This window comes from Cynocephalus volans, chromosome 13 (genome assembly GCF_027409185.1).
Source record: "Cynocephalus volans isolate mCynVol1 chromosome 13, mCynVol1.pri, whole genome shotgun sequence".
NCBI classification, from domain to species: domain Eukaryota; kingdom Metazoa; phylum Chordata; class Mammalia; order Dermoptera; family Cynocephalidae; genus Cynocephalus; species Cynocephalus volans.
Window position 1 is genome coordinate 102584060 of NC_084472.1, and position 16215 is coordinate 102600274.

At 39.8% G+C, this 16215-nt stretch overlaps 1 protein-coding gene across 1 annotated transcript in view; it reads right to left on the reverse strand.

Moving 5' to 3' along the window:
- Window positions 1-616: 616 nt before the first annotated feature.
- GSR (glutathione-disulfide reductase) overlaps window positions 617-16215 on the reverse strand; it is a 47482-nt gene continuing 31883 nt past the window's right edge. The window contains exons 8-13 of the mRNA XM_063077030.1: window positions 15217-15303; window positions 14201-14359; window positions 11945-12056; window positions 3383-3514; window positions 2454-2587; window positions 617-1576 (exon numbers count right to left, since the gene is read on the reverse strand). Coding sequence (XP_062933100.1) covers window positions 1427-1576; window positions 2454-2587; window positions 3383-3514; window positions 11945-12056; window positions 14201-14359; window positions 15217-15303 — 774 coding nt within the window. The 3' untranslated portion in view covers window positions 617-1426. The remainder of the gene's footprint in view (window positions 1577-2453; window positions 2588-3382; window positions 3515-11944; window positions 12057-14200; window positions 14360-15216; window positions 15304-16215) is intronic.

A 16215-nucleotide genomic window follows, 5' to 3' on the forward strand; every position in this document is an offset into this window, starting at 1 on the left:
GACTACTGGGGCCTCCCCTTTTCCTGAGAGAGGCATACCTCAAGTTTGGGGCCTGTGCAGAGTGAGATCTCCACCAGGACAGCAGAGCCCAGAACTGTTAGCCTACTATCTTTTAGGCTGGTAGGGAAAGGGGGTGGGGTGGGGAGAGAGGCTACATCTGTTCATGTCCAGGTTTTGGATTCTAGTTTCTTGTCAGGCCACAAATACATAACCTAGTTACTAATGTGATATTTTTCTTTTGTTGGCATTAGGCCTACTTAAGAAGTCAGGGCAGCAACTGGCCATGAGCGATCAGAAAGACATTCAGTAAAAGCATAATAAAAGAATTAGCAGCACTACATCAACTGATAAAAACCACGGACAAATTTAAATTTAACTAGCTTACAAATTTAACTAGCTGGTAAAGACTAATGAAAATAAAATGTTTAAAACCCAAGTGAATTCTAGGCTTTTCTTCCAACTCAATCATTAATCTGTTAAATGTTTCTTTGTACTTCTGATCTTCAATTTTAAAAGAGAATCTCTTTTCTACTCCCAAAATCTGTTGGCATTTGATCCTCCAATGTGAAACATTCTTAGAAAATAAACTGGTACCAAGTAAGTTCATAATATCAAATTTTATAAGAAGAAAGGCTGTGATTTTATTTTCAAATTTTTGGAATAGTTTTCAGAAAAAAATAAAATGATAAGAACACATACAAATATTGAAATTACTCATTGAACTATGAACTCTTAGGAGAGAAGGGACTTAGAAGTCTTCAATTCTCTCTCCTTCTGAAAGCAGCAATCACGTCTAAAATGTCGCTCACATATTGAACCAACCTTCTCAAATCTTTCCCAAATTTGATGCACTTCATCTCATAAAAATACAATTTTTAATCATTTAAAACAAAAGAAAGAATAAAATAAGGGAACAAGGCCTGTTATGTTACATGCCTTTAGAGAAAGGTCACATTCTTGAAGCAGCTTTGCAATATGCAGAGCACAGTACTGGCTTCAAAAAAAGAAAAACATACAGGGATTCTGTGCACTTGCATTATTTAAGTATGAAGAGCTGCCATCATCTTCCTCTATAAAAATTAGCAGCTATGTGCATTCAAGTACATTAACTTAATTGTACTTCATGTAGTTTTATACTTGGGATGAGGCTGAAACATAAAAAAGAAACAACTAGTACAGAGCTGTTAATAAAAAACTTTTACCATATTAATGATTGTGACATGTGATCAAATAAAAATCAATCCTGGATTACAGAACAAACCTCTGATGACATAGGTTCTATTATTTACTAAAACTTTCCACTATCAGAAGATCCTGATTAAAATTTAAAAAACACATAAAACTGGAACAGTAAGGAAATAGGATTATTTGGTTCACTGCAGAAGTTCTGCTGGTCCAGGTGCCAGCCACACAAGTGTCTGCATTTTCAGCGAAGTGTGACCAGTTCTTCTGAAGAGGTAGGGTGAATGGCAACCGTGTTGTCAAAGTCTGACTTCGTTGCTCCCATTTTTACTGCAACAGCAAAACCCTGCAGCATTTCATCACACCCAATTCCCTGCATATGGATCCCAACCACCTGGGAAAAAAGAGGAAAATTTCTAAAATGCTGTTTTTTGTTAGGTATACTGTCATGACAGATATATGACATTTAAAACCCCCCTAAAAGACTAACAACATTCCTAATCCCAATCCATCATGACACAGTCTCCTTGGCCCTGTGCAGTCCTGCCTCGACATCCCCCTCCAGCCCATCTCAGACAGCGCTCCCTCAGGCTTGTCTGGCTCTGGCTCCGCCGGCTTTCCTTCTGTCCTGCGCAGCCACCATGCCCTCTCATCTGCACAAGGGATCCCTCTGTCTGGAGAATCTTTGCTCCCCTCTTTCAAGAGTAAAGGCCATTCATTATTCAGACAGCTATGCAGTTGTGCCTTCCTGACCAAGAGAAATCCTCCATCACGGGATGTCTCAGTGCCAATGTTTCTCCTCGGTGATTCTGTCACAGCCGCGAGGTTATACTTTTGGGGGGAATAAAGGTGGAGCCACCAAAAACAGTTTGGCGGCTTCTCAAAAATTTAAACTAAAAATAGGTTATCTTAGAAAAAAATTTTTAAATAAACTTCCTCTTCTTCACTAATCTATTACATTAAATTTAAATTTATCTTAAACTCTTACATTTAGCAGTGTTTCTGAGTTTCCGATCTATTCTGGCCTGTTGGTCAATGATAACAAGCTTTTGATCATTTTTGATCTTTCCCCCTTAGTTTTTCTAAAGGGGTGGAACCTCCTTTCTAAATGAAGTATCATGAAGAACCCCAAAATATAAATAACAGATAAAGGTGGGACTGCCCAGTTTAACCAGAAGGCAGTCTGGTCTCCTTCCTCCCCATGCCACCAAAATACCATGGACCCTGTCAACTGCAGGGAGCACAGTTCGGCTCATGGGATTGTTCCGTACCTTCTCCTCTTTGTTGGCACACACCATTTTCATCACACATTTTGTTTTCCTTTTGGTAACTGCGTGATACATAGGAGTAAAGGTGGTCGAATAGGTCTTCACATTTTCTTTTCCATATTTATGAATGGCCTCATCTATAATGCACATAAAAAAAAAGGATCTCTCAAAAAACTAAACCATTACACTGAGCTATCAGAGAAACAGATGGCCATAAATACATAACCTGAATCAAATCATGAGGAAATATCAAACAATACCAAAACGAGGGACATTCTGCAAAATAAATGCCGATGTGCTGTGAGACAAGAGAAAGGCTGAGGAATTTTGTCTCTAGATTGAAGGAGACCAAAGAGGTAGGCAAACCAAATGCAATATATTATCCTGGACTGAATTCTGGACTTGAAAAAAAAAATGCTAAAAATGACATTATTGGAGATAATTGGTAAAATTTGAATAATATCTAAAGTTTAGGCAATATTGCATCAATTTTGAAGTTTTCTCATTTTGAAAATTGCACTGTTTAGATAAAGGAACAAACTTGTTCTTAGGAAATATATACTGAAGTGCGTGTGTGGTGAGAAAATGATAAGGCAAAAATGTTAAAGTATACTGGAGTCCTTTGTACTATTTTTGCAACTTTTCTTTTAATTTTAAATTAGTTCTAATAAAAAGGCTAATGAAGTCAAAGAGATAAGGCGGTCTGGGGGAAGGGACCTGTACTCTCAAAGTATTAGCAGTTGGGGAGGATACTAGAACTGTGATAAGAGGCTAACCAAAAAAGAGTCTAACTATAAAAGTTATATAAGTATAAAAAGGAGGGCTAGATAGATTTAGTAAGCCGACAGAGATCTGGTTAAAAGTTGTGGCAGGGGAGATGTGAGGGGGGCGGGAAAGGAAACCATAAATGACCTTCGTATTTAAATACTTACCTTCCGTGAGTCCCACTGTCCCAATCGGGGGGTGGCTGAAGACCACAGTGGGGATGTTGTCATAGTCTAATTTGGAATCTTCTTTGCATTCAAAAAGTCTATGGGCAAGTTTTCGGCCAGCAGCTATTGCAACTACAAAGATATTTAAAAATCAGTGTTTATCTTATTGTTCACTGTAACACTGCAGAATTGTTCCACTAACCAATTATCCATTTGGCTTAAAACACTAGTTCTGACAAAGTTTTATGCCAATATTCATTATAACATCTAGTTCAATATAATAAAGACAAATCAATACCTTAGTGAACATTTCAAAGCTACTAGCTTATGTGAATTCTGTACATTACATTATGACCAAAAAAAAAAAAAAAAAAAAAAAGACACATTCACAAGTTCCCAATTATCTGGCAGTTAATCTACTTAATGAGGATTATAGCATGATAACTTTTTGATACAGTATTTATGGAACAAACTATATTAGTTTCGAGTATCTTCAGTTCTACTTTATAACCCTATTCATTTCACTTTTTTTTTTTTTAACTTAAAAGTTTATTCTCCTCATCTTGTTTTTTTCTTTCTTTCCTAACAGTCTTTAAAAATAAAAAAGCCTAAGTTTATTATTTTTATTTATTTGGGTTATTTTGCTGGCTGGTATAGGAATTGAACCCTGGACCTTGATGTTATCAGCACCACGCTCTAACCAAGTGAGTTAACCAGCCAATAAAAGCCTGAGTTTAGTAAAAGCATCAGTTACTTTACTGATTTCAAACTGATAGTTTTTTTCCCAAAATAAGATTTCAATAGGATACATAAGATATTTTCTTCACTTTGACATAATTTTCAACTATTAGATCATGTTATAAAGTTTTTGAAACTTTGCTTGTTATTTTGCTTTTGTTAAGACAATTTCCTGTCAAAGGATACAAAATTTCAGCTAGAAAGAGTAAGTTCAAGAAATCTATTATTGTACAACATGGTAGCTGCAATAGTTAATAACAATGTATTGCATACTTAAAAATTGCTAAGAGAGTAGATTTTAGGTGTTCTCACACATACACAAAAAAAGGCAAGTATATGAGGTAATGTGTATGTTAATTAGCTTGATTTAGCCATTCCACAATGTATAAATATTTCAAAACATCATGTTGTACCTAACAAATGTATACAACTTTTTTTAAATTAAAAAAATAAATAAATTTTACAAAAGAGAGAGAGCTTCCTAAAGGAGCTGAAAGGATTCAGGTATGAGGCTGGGTGGGGTGTGTTTCCATCCTGAGGCAAGACCTGGAACACTTTGATACGGCTGGTGAGGTACTACAGGGGTACAAGTGTCACTAACGATGGAGGTGGGACAAAGAGCTTGAAATGGTGCTAGTTGAAGACCTTTCGGCGGTTTCAAGATGGCGGCGGCTGCGGCGGCTGGCGCGGAGTAGCTGAGGTGGAAAAGGTGGCCACTGGGCCTCAGGCAGCCGGGAAACTTGTGGACCTTCCTCTGGCCATCTCTTAAGGGAGGACTGCTGCTGCTGGCCGGTCGTGGGGGCTCAACGCCACTTTGCCCCCGGCAGGAGAGGCTGCCTCATTTACAGGCAACAGCTTTGAAGTGTGGAGCAGGAAAAGAACTGATTCTTAGCTGCAAAAGCGAGTCTTGAAACAGGGAACACGGCGCCAGGGCTGCTGTGGATGCAGCCAGGATCCCGGAGGCTGGGGCCGCACTGAAGGCGGCCAGCTGCCCTATTCAGGATTCGAGGTTTCAGGCCGGCATTAAAGAAGATTCCTGGGAGCGCCCGAGCGGCGCCGCGACTGAACAGCCCGAGGCGGCAGCGCCGAGAACACGGAAGGCAACAAACCAGAGACAGAGCGAGCGCCCGACCTGGCACAGCACTGTGAGTGATCCCTGGCCCACGCGGCTCCCGCCTGCACCACCAGGCCACTCACTGCCCCGGTGCTGCCTCCATTTTCCCACGTGCGGGCAGCTCCGCCCTGCTCGGCCATCACTGAGCCTATTTGCTTGGCCTGGCGCGGGGCTTTCCGGACCCTGCGGGCCGGCCTCCTCTCCCACTCCCTCCGCGGTTCTCTGGCGGGGCTGGGGGTGTGGGGCGTCCCGACCAGTGTTGGGAGGGCTAGAAAGTACGGGCGGGCCGACTGTCACTCCACCACACCCTGGACTCCGCCCCGGTAAACTTCCTGTTACTGGGAGGCAGATAACATCTCTGCGACCACCAGTTTGGAAAAAAGCCTAACGAATTTCTGGTTGGGAATAGTGTGGTAGGAGAGTTCCCAGGTCCGCTTGAACCTGCCGGAGAGCAGGCTGCAGGCAGGCACTAGACTCGGTTTATACCGGGGGGATACAAAGGTGAACAAGACCCGAGAAAGATCTACACAGTGCTACAAAGGCACCCAGAGAGACCGGTTGTCTGTGCCTAGCAGAAACCTGATAGACTTCCTGGGCGAGGCGGTGCTGAGCAGGGTCTTGAAGGCCCAGCTGATAGACGAGGGGTGCAGAAGACACGCCCCAGCCCAGCACAGTGTGCACAGAGGGGGGAGACTCGACAGAAACCACACACCCGGTGGGGTCGCCACTGCACGATCTAACAGCCTGGGCCAGAGCACACGGAACGGGGAGAAGTCCTGTACAGAAAGTGAAAGCTCAACAGAGATCACACACCCTGTGGTACGTGATCCACCAGCCCAGCAGAGTACAAGCTGACCAGAAAGGTGGATCCCCGGAGAAGCCCAAGACCCGAGGCAACCACACACACAAGACACTAGAGGCCAACTGAGCAGTCACGGCGGGAGCCATACCAAATTAGCAACCACAGCAACATCCTAGTTAGTCATTAGTCTCAAACCGGTGGACTGTGAAACCCCCTGCCACAATGAATAAACACCAAAAAAAAGACACCAGAAATACAAAAAATCAAGAAAGTACACCACCAAAAGTTAATAAATCTCATACTCTAGATCCTATAGAACAAGAAGCCCTTGAAATAACTGACAAGGAATTTCGAGTGATAATTCTAAGGAAACTGAATGAGATACAAGAAAACTCAGCTAGACATCATGATGAAATGAGGAAAAGTATACAGGATCTGAAAGAGGAAATATACAAGGAAATCAATGTCCTGAAAAAAAATGTAGCAGAACTTGCTGAACTGAAGAAATTATTCAGCGAAATAAAAAACACAACGGAGAGTTTAACCAGCAGGCTTGTCGAAGTTGAAGAGAGAACCTCTGAACTTGAAGATGGGCTGTTTGAAATAACACAAGCAGACAAAAAGAAAGAAAAAAGAATCAAGGACATGGAAGAAAATCTGAGAGAGATATCAGACAACCTCAAGCGCTCAAATATCCGAGTCATGGGTATTCCAGAAGGGGAGGAAAATGGAGATTCCATTGAAAACATATTCAACAAAATAGTGGCAGAAAACTTCCCAGGTATAGGAAAAATCACAAATCTTCAGATCCAGGAAGCTCAACGATCTCCAAACGTATTCAACCCAAAAAGGCCTTCTCCAAGACATGTCATAGTCAAATTGGCAAAACTCAGAGACAAAGAGAGAATCTTAAAAGCTGCAAGAGAGAAGCGTCAAATCACCTATAAGGGAGCCCCAATCAGGTTAACATCAGACTTCTCATCACAAACCCTAAAAGCTAGAAAGGAATGGGATGATATTTTCAAAATACTAAAAGACAAAGATTGCCAGCCAAGAATACTCTACCCTGCAAGGCTATCCTTCCGAAATGAGGGGCAAATAGTATATTTCTCAGACAAACAAAAACTGCGGGAGTTCACTACCACAAGACCACCCTTACAAGAAATCCTCAAGGGAGTACTGGGTTTGGTTCCCGAAAAATAACTACCACTGCCATAAAAACCTAAGAAAAATCTAAACCCGCTAGTACAATAAAAATGGCATTCATGAAGAGAAAACAAGCTAACAAAAACACTATCTACAACCTAAGGAACCAACAAACAAAGAAACCAAACAGTAAATCAGAAAGCAAGGAACAAAAGACACCTAAGACAACCAAACAACCAATAAAATGCTAGGAGTAAATCAACACCTTTCAATAACAACTCTTAATGTTAAAGGCTTAAATTCCCCAATTAAAAGACACAGACTGGCTGACTGGATCAAAAAGCAGGACCCAACTATATGCTGCCTACAAGAGACCCACCTCACCCATAAAGATTCACACAGACTAAGAGTGAAAGGATGGAAAAAGATTTACCATGCAAACAGAAAAGAAAAACGAGCAGGAGTGGCTATTCTTATATCTGACAAAATAGACTTTAACCTAAAAACCATAAAAAGAGACAATGAGGGACACTACTTAATGATAAAAGGACTGATCCATCAAGAAGACATAACAATCATAAATATGTACGCACCCAATGTTGGAGCAGCCAGATTTATAAAACAAACTCTATTAGACCTAAAGAAGGAAATAGACACTAATACCATAATAGCAGGGGACCTGAACACTCCACTGTCAATATTAGACAGATCATCTAGGCAAAGAATCAGTAGAGAAACACAAGATCTAAACAAGACTCTAGACCAATTGGAATTGGCAGATATCTACAGAACATTCCACCCAACAACCTCAGAATATTCATTCTTCTCATCAGCACATGGATCATTCTCCAGGATAGATCACATATTAGGTCACAAATCAAGTCTCAATAAATTCAAAAAAATTGGAATTATCCCATGTATCTTCTCAGACCACAATGGATTAAAACTAGAAATTAATAACAAACAAAACTCTGGAAACTATGCAAACACATGGAAATTAAACAGCATTCTACTTAATGACATATGGGTCCAAGAAGAAATCAAGCAGGAAATCAAAAAGTTTATTGAAACTAATGAAAACAATGATACATCATACCAAAACCTGTGGGATACTGCAAAAGCAGTATTGAGGGGAAAATTTATTGCATTAAATGCTCACTTCAGAAGAATGGAAAGATGGCAAGTGAACAACCTAACACTTCACCTTAAAGAACTAGAAAAACAAGAACAATCCAATCCTAAAGTTAGCAGACGGAAAGAAATCATTAAGATCAGAGCAGAACTGAATGAAATTGAAAACCAAAAAACAATTCAAAAGATCAACGAATCAAAAAGTTGGTTTTTTGAAAAGATAAATAAAATTGACAAACCATTAGCATGGCTAACAAAAAAAAGAAGAGAGAAGACTCAAATAACAAAAATTAGAAATGAAAAAGGCGATATTACAACTGATTCATCTGAAATACAAGGAATCATTCGAGACTACTATAAACAACTATACGCCAACAAATTTGAAAATCTGGAGGAAATGGATAAATTTCTGGACACACACAAGCTCCCAAAACTGAACCGTGAAGACGTAGAAAATTTGAACAGACCAATAACAATAAAGGAGATTGAAGCTGTTATCAGAAGGCTCCCAACAAAGAAAAGCCCAGGACCAGATGGATTCACAGCAGAATTTTACCAAACATTCAAAGAGGAATTGACACCGATTCTTTACAAACTATTCCAAAAGATTGAAACGGACGCAAATCTCCCAAACTCATTCTATGAAGCAAACATCATCCTGATACCAAAACCAGGTAAAGATATAACCAAAAAAGAAAACTACAGGCCGATATCCTTGATGAATATAGATGCAAAAATCCTCACTAAAATACTAGCAAACAGAATACAGCAACACATACGAAAAATTATTCATCACGATGAAGTGGGATTCATCCCAGGGATGCAAGGTTGGTTCAACATACGCAAATCAATAAATGTGATACACCATATTAATAAACTCAAACACCAGGACCATATGATCATCTCTATAGATGCTGAAAAAGCATTTGATAAAGTTCAGCACTCATTCATGACAAAGACCCTCTATAAGTTAGGTATAGAGGGAAAGTATCTCAACATAATTAAAGCCATATATGACAAACCCACTGCCAATATCATCCTGAATGGGGAACAGCTGAAAGCTTTTCCTTTAAGAACAGGCACTAGACAAGGATGCCCACTCTCACCACTCCTATTCAACATAGTGTTGGAAGTACTAGCCAGAGCAATCAGAGAAGAGAAGGAAATAAAGGGCATCCAGATTGGAAAAGATGAAGTCAAACTGTCCCTGTTTGCAGATGACATGATCCTATATATCGAACAGCCTAAAACCTCTACAAAAAAACTGTTGGAATTGATAAATGATTTCAGCACAGTAGCAGGATACAAAATCAACACACAAAAATCAGTAGCATTTCTTTTCTCCAATAGTGAACATGCAGAAGGAGAAATCAAGAAAGCCTGCCCATTTACAATAGCCACCAAAAAAATAAAATACTTAGGAATTGAGTTAACCAAGGAGGTGAAAAATCTCTATAATGAGAACTACAAACCACTGCTGAGAGAAATTAGAGAGGATACAAGAAGATGGAAAGATATTCCATGCTCTTGGATTGGAAGAATCAACATAGTGAAAATGTCCATACTACCCAAAGTGATATACAAATTCAATGCAATCCCCATCAAAATTCCAAAGACATTTTTCTCAGAAATGGAAAAAACTATTCAGACATTTATATGGAACAATAAAAGACCACGAATAGCCAAAGCAATGCTCAGCAAAAAAAATAAAGCTGGAGGCATAACACTACCTGACTTTAAGCTATACTACAAAGCTATAATAACCAAAACAGTATGGTACTGGCATAAAAACAGACACACTGACCAATGGAATAGAATAGAGAATCCAGAAATCAACCCACACACTTACTGCCATCTGATCTTTGACAAAGGCACCAAGCCTATTCACTGGGGAAGGGACTGCCTCTTCAGCAAGTGGTGTTGGGATAACTGGATATCGATATGCAGGAGAATGAAACTAGATCCATACCTCTCACTGTATACTAAAATCAACTCAAAATGGATTAAGGATTTAAATATACACCCTGAGACAATAAAACTTCTTAAAGAAAACATAGGGGAAACACTTCAGGAAATAGGACTGGGCACAGACTTCATGAATACGACCCCAAAAGCACGGGCAACCAAAGGAAAAATAAACAAATGGGATTATATCAAACTAAAAAGCTTCTGCACAGCAAAAGAAACAATTAAAAGAGTTAAAAGACAACCAACAGAGTGGGAGAAAATATTTGCAAAATATACATCTGACAAAGGATTAATATCCAGAATATATAAGGAACTCAAACAACTTTACAAGAAGAAAACAAGCAACCCAATTAAAAAATGGGCAAAAGAGCTAAGTAGGCATTTCTCTAAGGAAGATATCCAAATGGCCAACAGACATATGAAAAAATGCTCAACATCACTCAGCATCCGGGAAATGCAAATCAAAACCACATTGAGATACCATCTAACCCCAGTTAGGATGGCTAAAATCCAAAAGACTATGAACGATAAATGCTGGCGAGGCTGCGGAGAAAAAGGAACTCTCATACATTGTTGGTGGGACTGCAAAATGGTGCAGCCTCTATGGAAAATGGTATGGAGGTTCCTTAAACAATTGCAAATAGATCTACCATACGACCCAGCCATCCCACTGTTGGGAATATACCCAGAGGAATGGAAATCATCAAGTCGAAGGTATACCTGTTCCCCAATGTTCATCGCAGCACTCTTTACAATAGCCAAGAGTTGGAACCAGCCCAAATGCCCATCATCAGATGAGTGGATACGGAAAATGTGGTACATCTACACAATGGAATACTACTCAGCTATAAAAACGAATGAAATACTGCCATTTGCAACAACATGGATGGACCTTGAGAGAATTATATTAAGTGAAACAAGTCAGGCACAGAAAGAGAAATACCACATGTTCTCACTTATTGGAGGGAGCTAAACATTAATATATAAATTCACACACACACATACACACACACACACACAAATCGGGGGGGGGAGGGAAGAAGATATAACAACCACAATTACTTGAAGTTGATACAACAAGCAAACAGAAAGGACATTGTTGGGGGGGAGGGGGGGAGGGAGAAGGGAGGGAGGTTTTGGTGATGGGGAGCATTAATCAGCTACAATGTATATCGACAAAATAAAATTAAAAAAAAAAATAAAAAATAAAAAAAAATAAAAAAAAAAAAAAAAAAAAAAAAAAAAAAAAAGAAATGGTGCTAGTTAACTCAGGAAGGGGGTTGAGGTACCGGAAAGGGGAGGAAAAGGGGGTTGGAGTTGGTTGCATCAAGACCAAATAGTCATACAAGAATGCCAATCTAAATCACTTCTTCCAAAAGCCACCTCCTCCCATTGTCACCACACACACATCTGACTCTAACTTACAGAGTTCTTCGGAGGGTGACCATATCATCTATATGAAAATTTCAGTCTTCACTAAGTATTTTACGTCTTTAATGGAAACATGAATATTATTCACAAAATGCCAGGTACTCAACCAACATCTATATCAATACATTTTTACCATTTTGAAGACACAAAGACACTTGTCCTCTTAACTTTGTTTAAGTGGATTTGACTGTGAAGAGCTGTATGGCTTTACCAAGAAAGGAAGAAACGTTACCTGGTGTGAGAAGAGCTTTCCCACACACATCGCCAACTGCATAGACGCCCTTTACGTTGGTGTTCTGGAATTCATCTACTATGATATGACCTTTGTCATCAGTTTGAATCCCCTGAAATTATAAAGGGACATCACATAAGTATTTGGCCCATCTGCTAAAAATGGCAGATCAAATCTCTGGATCTACCTCATTCACATCAGCACCTCTTTGGCCTGAATCTCCAAACCACAAGACTCAACTACAACATGAAAAACATTTAAAGTTGGTAAGTTTCATATCTTTTGCTCAATATAAAAGGTAAATATTTTACCCAACTTTTGGGTGTTTTAACAGAATTTGGCATTACTCTGTACAATTCTACTAGCGAGGTAAACATGAAAAGAAATCACTCAACTCCCAGGTGTGCTGCCTGCAGCCCTTGCGGAGTCCAGCGCTTTGCAGCTTTTCCACTGAAGCGCTCCTCCTGAGCAGGCTGGCTCACACTGTAGGGGGCTCAGCCCGAGGCAGTCACCGAAAGCACATTTCGTTGAAGTTTACCATTTCAGCTATAAAAATCCAAGTAATTTTTGCATTCTACTCTAAAACATACTGATGTTTCTCATAACCAAGATGTTTTTCCTATATGCTGAGCCTAACTTTTGCTCTATGAAGAGGTGTTGTGCTATCTTGTGGATTTACAAATCCTAAGTGCATATGCTCCAGTGTCATAAATACATATAACAGAAGTAGGCAGCGGGTAGTGTAGTTGTTAGGAACACAACCTTTGGAGCTAGATAACTCAGGGTTCAAATCCCAACTCTGCCACTTGCTAGTTATGAGTCTTTGTTTAACCACCTCTTTATCAACAAATATTTGAACTTCTGTTACAAGCAAAACTTTAACCAAGTCACTGTGAATACTGTGGTACGGAAGATAGATGTCTTCCCTACCCCACAGAGTTTACAGCCTGGTGAATTATCTACCATCCCTGTGCTCCTGGTTTCCTCATCTTTACCCCTCAAAGAGTTGTTGGCAAGATTAAATTAGATTAGTAACGCATTGACGAGACCTAGCACATAGTAATCATTCAATTTGCATTATATAAATGTATCTTACGTTGAATAAGACTGAAAAGTTTCTTTGCCTCATTTTTTAAAAATTCAGCAATTATAGTTAAAAACTGGACCTACCGAGTTTGTACAATGGCAAAATATCCCTTGAAGGTAAAAAGCTGGATGACTAGTTTTGTTAATACACAAATAGACAACTAGTTTTACTAAATGTCATTGAACGATAAGATTAAAAACAAGCAAAATATCTCCCTGGATGTTTTATTCTTTAAAATTGTTGAAAAATAACCTTACAAAGAAATGAAAAAGAAATCTACATTATAAAATAAATTAATATTAGAACTTAAATCAAAATGTTACACACTGCTCAAGAGGCCCCATCAAATCTCTAAGGCTCAAACATAAAATATTCTATTACTACTAATAGAGTAGCATAACATTATCAGAAAAATCGTCATGAATATCAACAGCAGGTTAACACGTGTGTTCATACTGTAAGCCAGGGTCTAAGCTAATTACTTTTCATGTACTTTCTCATTTACTATTCTTTATAACTCAATGAGACCAGCGCTATTTTTATTCCCATCTGTAAATGAAGCAGTTGAGAAACTTAGAGAAATTAATCTGCTTGCTCAAGGCCATGCAACAGGTAAGTACTAGAACTAGGTTTCAAATCTAGGTCAAACTCTGGGAACCAGGTCCCAAGCTATTATACTAGATTTTATTTCAAAATTTTAAAGAACAAAGAATGCCGTCTGCATATATAGCACTGGTGGAGCCGAGAGAGAGACAGCTTCACATGTGTTCCCATCCCTGAGGACCAATGTCCAAGACAAGTTACACACCCAGCAACCTGGATTAGATACTATGGGACAACAGGGGATCTGTATAGGACCTCAAAGGGATATCACACAGCAAAAAGGAAGTCTGTAAGGAGGAGGCCAGTCAGAAAACTGCTGGACAATCTAGACTACAGGTGGCAGGGACCTGATCTAGGGGGATGACACTAGAAAAGGAAAATAATTTATTTTTAATTTCAAAGGAAGATGCAATGGGATTTGCTGACAAACTGAATACATGGAATAAAGAGAAAATAATCAAATAGAACCTACCCAAGTCTTGGGTGTTTGGGGGTAGGGGTGAGGGGTGTAATCACAAGGATACTAAAACATTCAAGAATGTTTGAGGCAGACTGAGTCAGCTTACCAGTGTGTTTAAATTCAGGCCCCTGGAATTTGGGTCCCGCCCAATGGCCCAGAGCAGGCAGTCAGCATCTGGAATCGTGGTCAAGGTGGGTTTCCTACCAGGAACTGCAGTAACCACAGCGATTTCCAAGCCCAATGAAGTCTTTTTAACTTCCTTGACCTGTTGGCAAATAAAATGTAAGTGTGTGTATTGGGGGGAGAAATGCAGATAAAGAGGAAGCTAGAACTTTTAATATTAAAAAAAAAAAAAAAAAAAAAATCCCCACTGAATCCTACATGCTGACACAGACATTTACTTTTACCCAAAGGCCACCAACACTAGAACTCCCTGGAGCCAAGCCTGTTTCCTGGGTTGCCCCAAATCTTCTAGCCAGTGGCCCAGAATGTCAGCTTTCATTACCATCTTACTGCTTCAGCTTAGAATCAATGTATTTTAAAGTGTACTTGTTAAAAACTGTGATAAAATTTTAAGTCACTAAACCAAGCACAGTGGTTTGGAAGTGGCTGCAGCAGCATCACTGGGAAACTTTCCCACACTGAACGGTGGCTGCTTCTCCCGGACAGTCTTAATCAGAATGCGGAGGGGAGTGAGAGCTGCTGAAATTCTGCTGAAATTCAAGCGGTTCCCTGAGGAGTAAAGTACTCTGTAAGTCTTTCCATCCACAAAACCCAAAAGGGTATGCTTTAAAAATAGATGCCATGATATTTCCTGAAAAATAAAAATCTGAAAAAGAAGGATGTACAATAAGGCATCTGAGCACAAAAATCAAAGTTTCGTTCTAAATTCAACTGCCAGGTTTCCAATCTTGGACACCTGGACTTCCTTAATACATTAATGTGAAAAACAGCTTCTGAGGAGAAAGGAAATACGGGTTACCACTCTGGAAGTGGGATCAATTGGTGGCGGCAGACACAGAGTTTGTGTTTATAAAGCTAATCGGGTGGAAGCAAAAGCCAACAGTGGGATTCCTGCCCCACCGACGATAAGGGCCGTGAGCGTGCCCCGGGCGCACTCACCTGGGAGTGTTTCAGGACCTCTATGCCCGCATTCTCCAGCTCTTCAGTGCAGTTGGAACTGATGATTGAATCAAAATTTCTAAGTACCTGTGTACAAACATAGGGATGGGTGGTGGGAAAGGAATAAAACTTGATTAAAGACATGCTACAAACTTGGGACGGAAATTTCAGTATTATTCTCCCTCTTATAACCTCCTTAAAAAAAAAGAACCCTCCTTCATGCATAACCATATTTGGAGCATTTTAATAAATCTTCTATGTTCCTTGTCACCACATATGTCTGTATTACATGTGACTTGACCAACTACTGTTTTAGAGTTAAATGGGTAGTCAACCTTCAGGCCTCTACTATCCTTGTCACATTCCTGTCCTTCCAAGCTTGCTTATCCTTTCTGTAAGTCCAGGGAACAGAAATTCTCTTTCCCCATTTAGTATTTCAGGGCCAAGTTTCCCTCCAATATGATTTAAGGGAAGGATCCCTAGCAAAATCTCCTTATCTAGCTTGGTTTGGAGATTTATCAGTGATAACCCACGTGCAACACACCCTAGGCAAGGTTAAGGTGGGAGGGAACAAGTTATTCACAGAGTAGTTCTAGAATGGAGTTACACCAGGTGATATGAATTGTGTCCCCCAAGTTTTATGTACTAGTAGCTTAATCCCCACTGTGACTGTTAAGAGGCTGCAAAATCCTATTATGGTAATTGTAAGGTGGGGCCTTGAAGAGGTGATTAGATTCTGAGGACCATGCCTAGTGAACGGATTAAAAATGATGGTCATGGGCATGGTTCTGAAGGCTTTGAAAGGAGAGTGCATGAGGAACTATCACTCTCTCTGTTCCGTCACTTTGTGCCATGTGAGACCCCTGTCTTGCTGTAAAGCCACCACCAAAGAAGACCTTCACCAAATGTGTTCCCTGGACTTTGGACTTCCCAGCCTCAGAAACTGTAAGCAATAAATTTTGTTTTCTTACAAATAACCTAGTTCCAAGCACTTTGTTA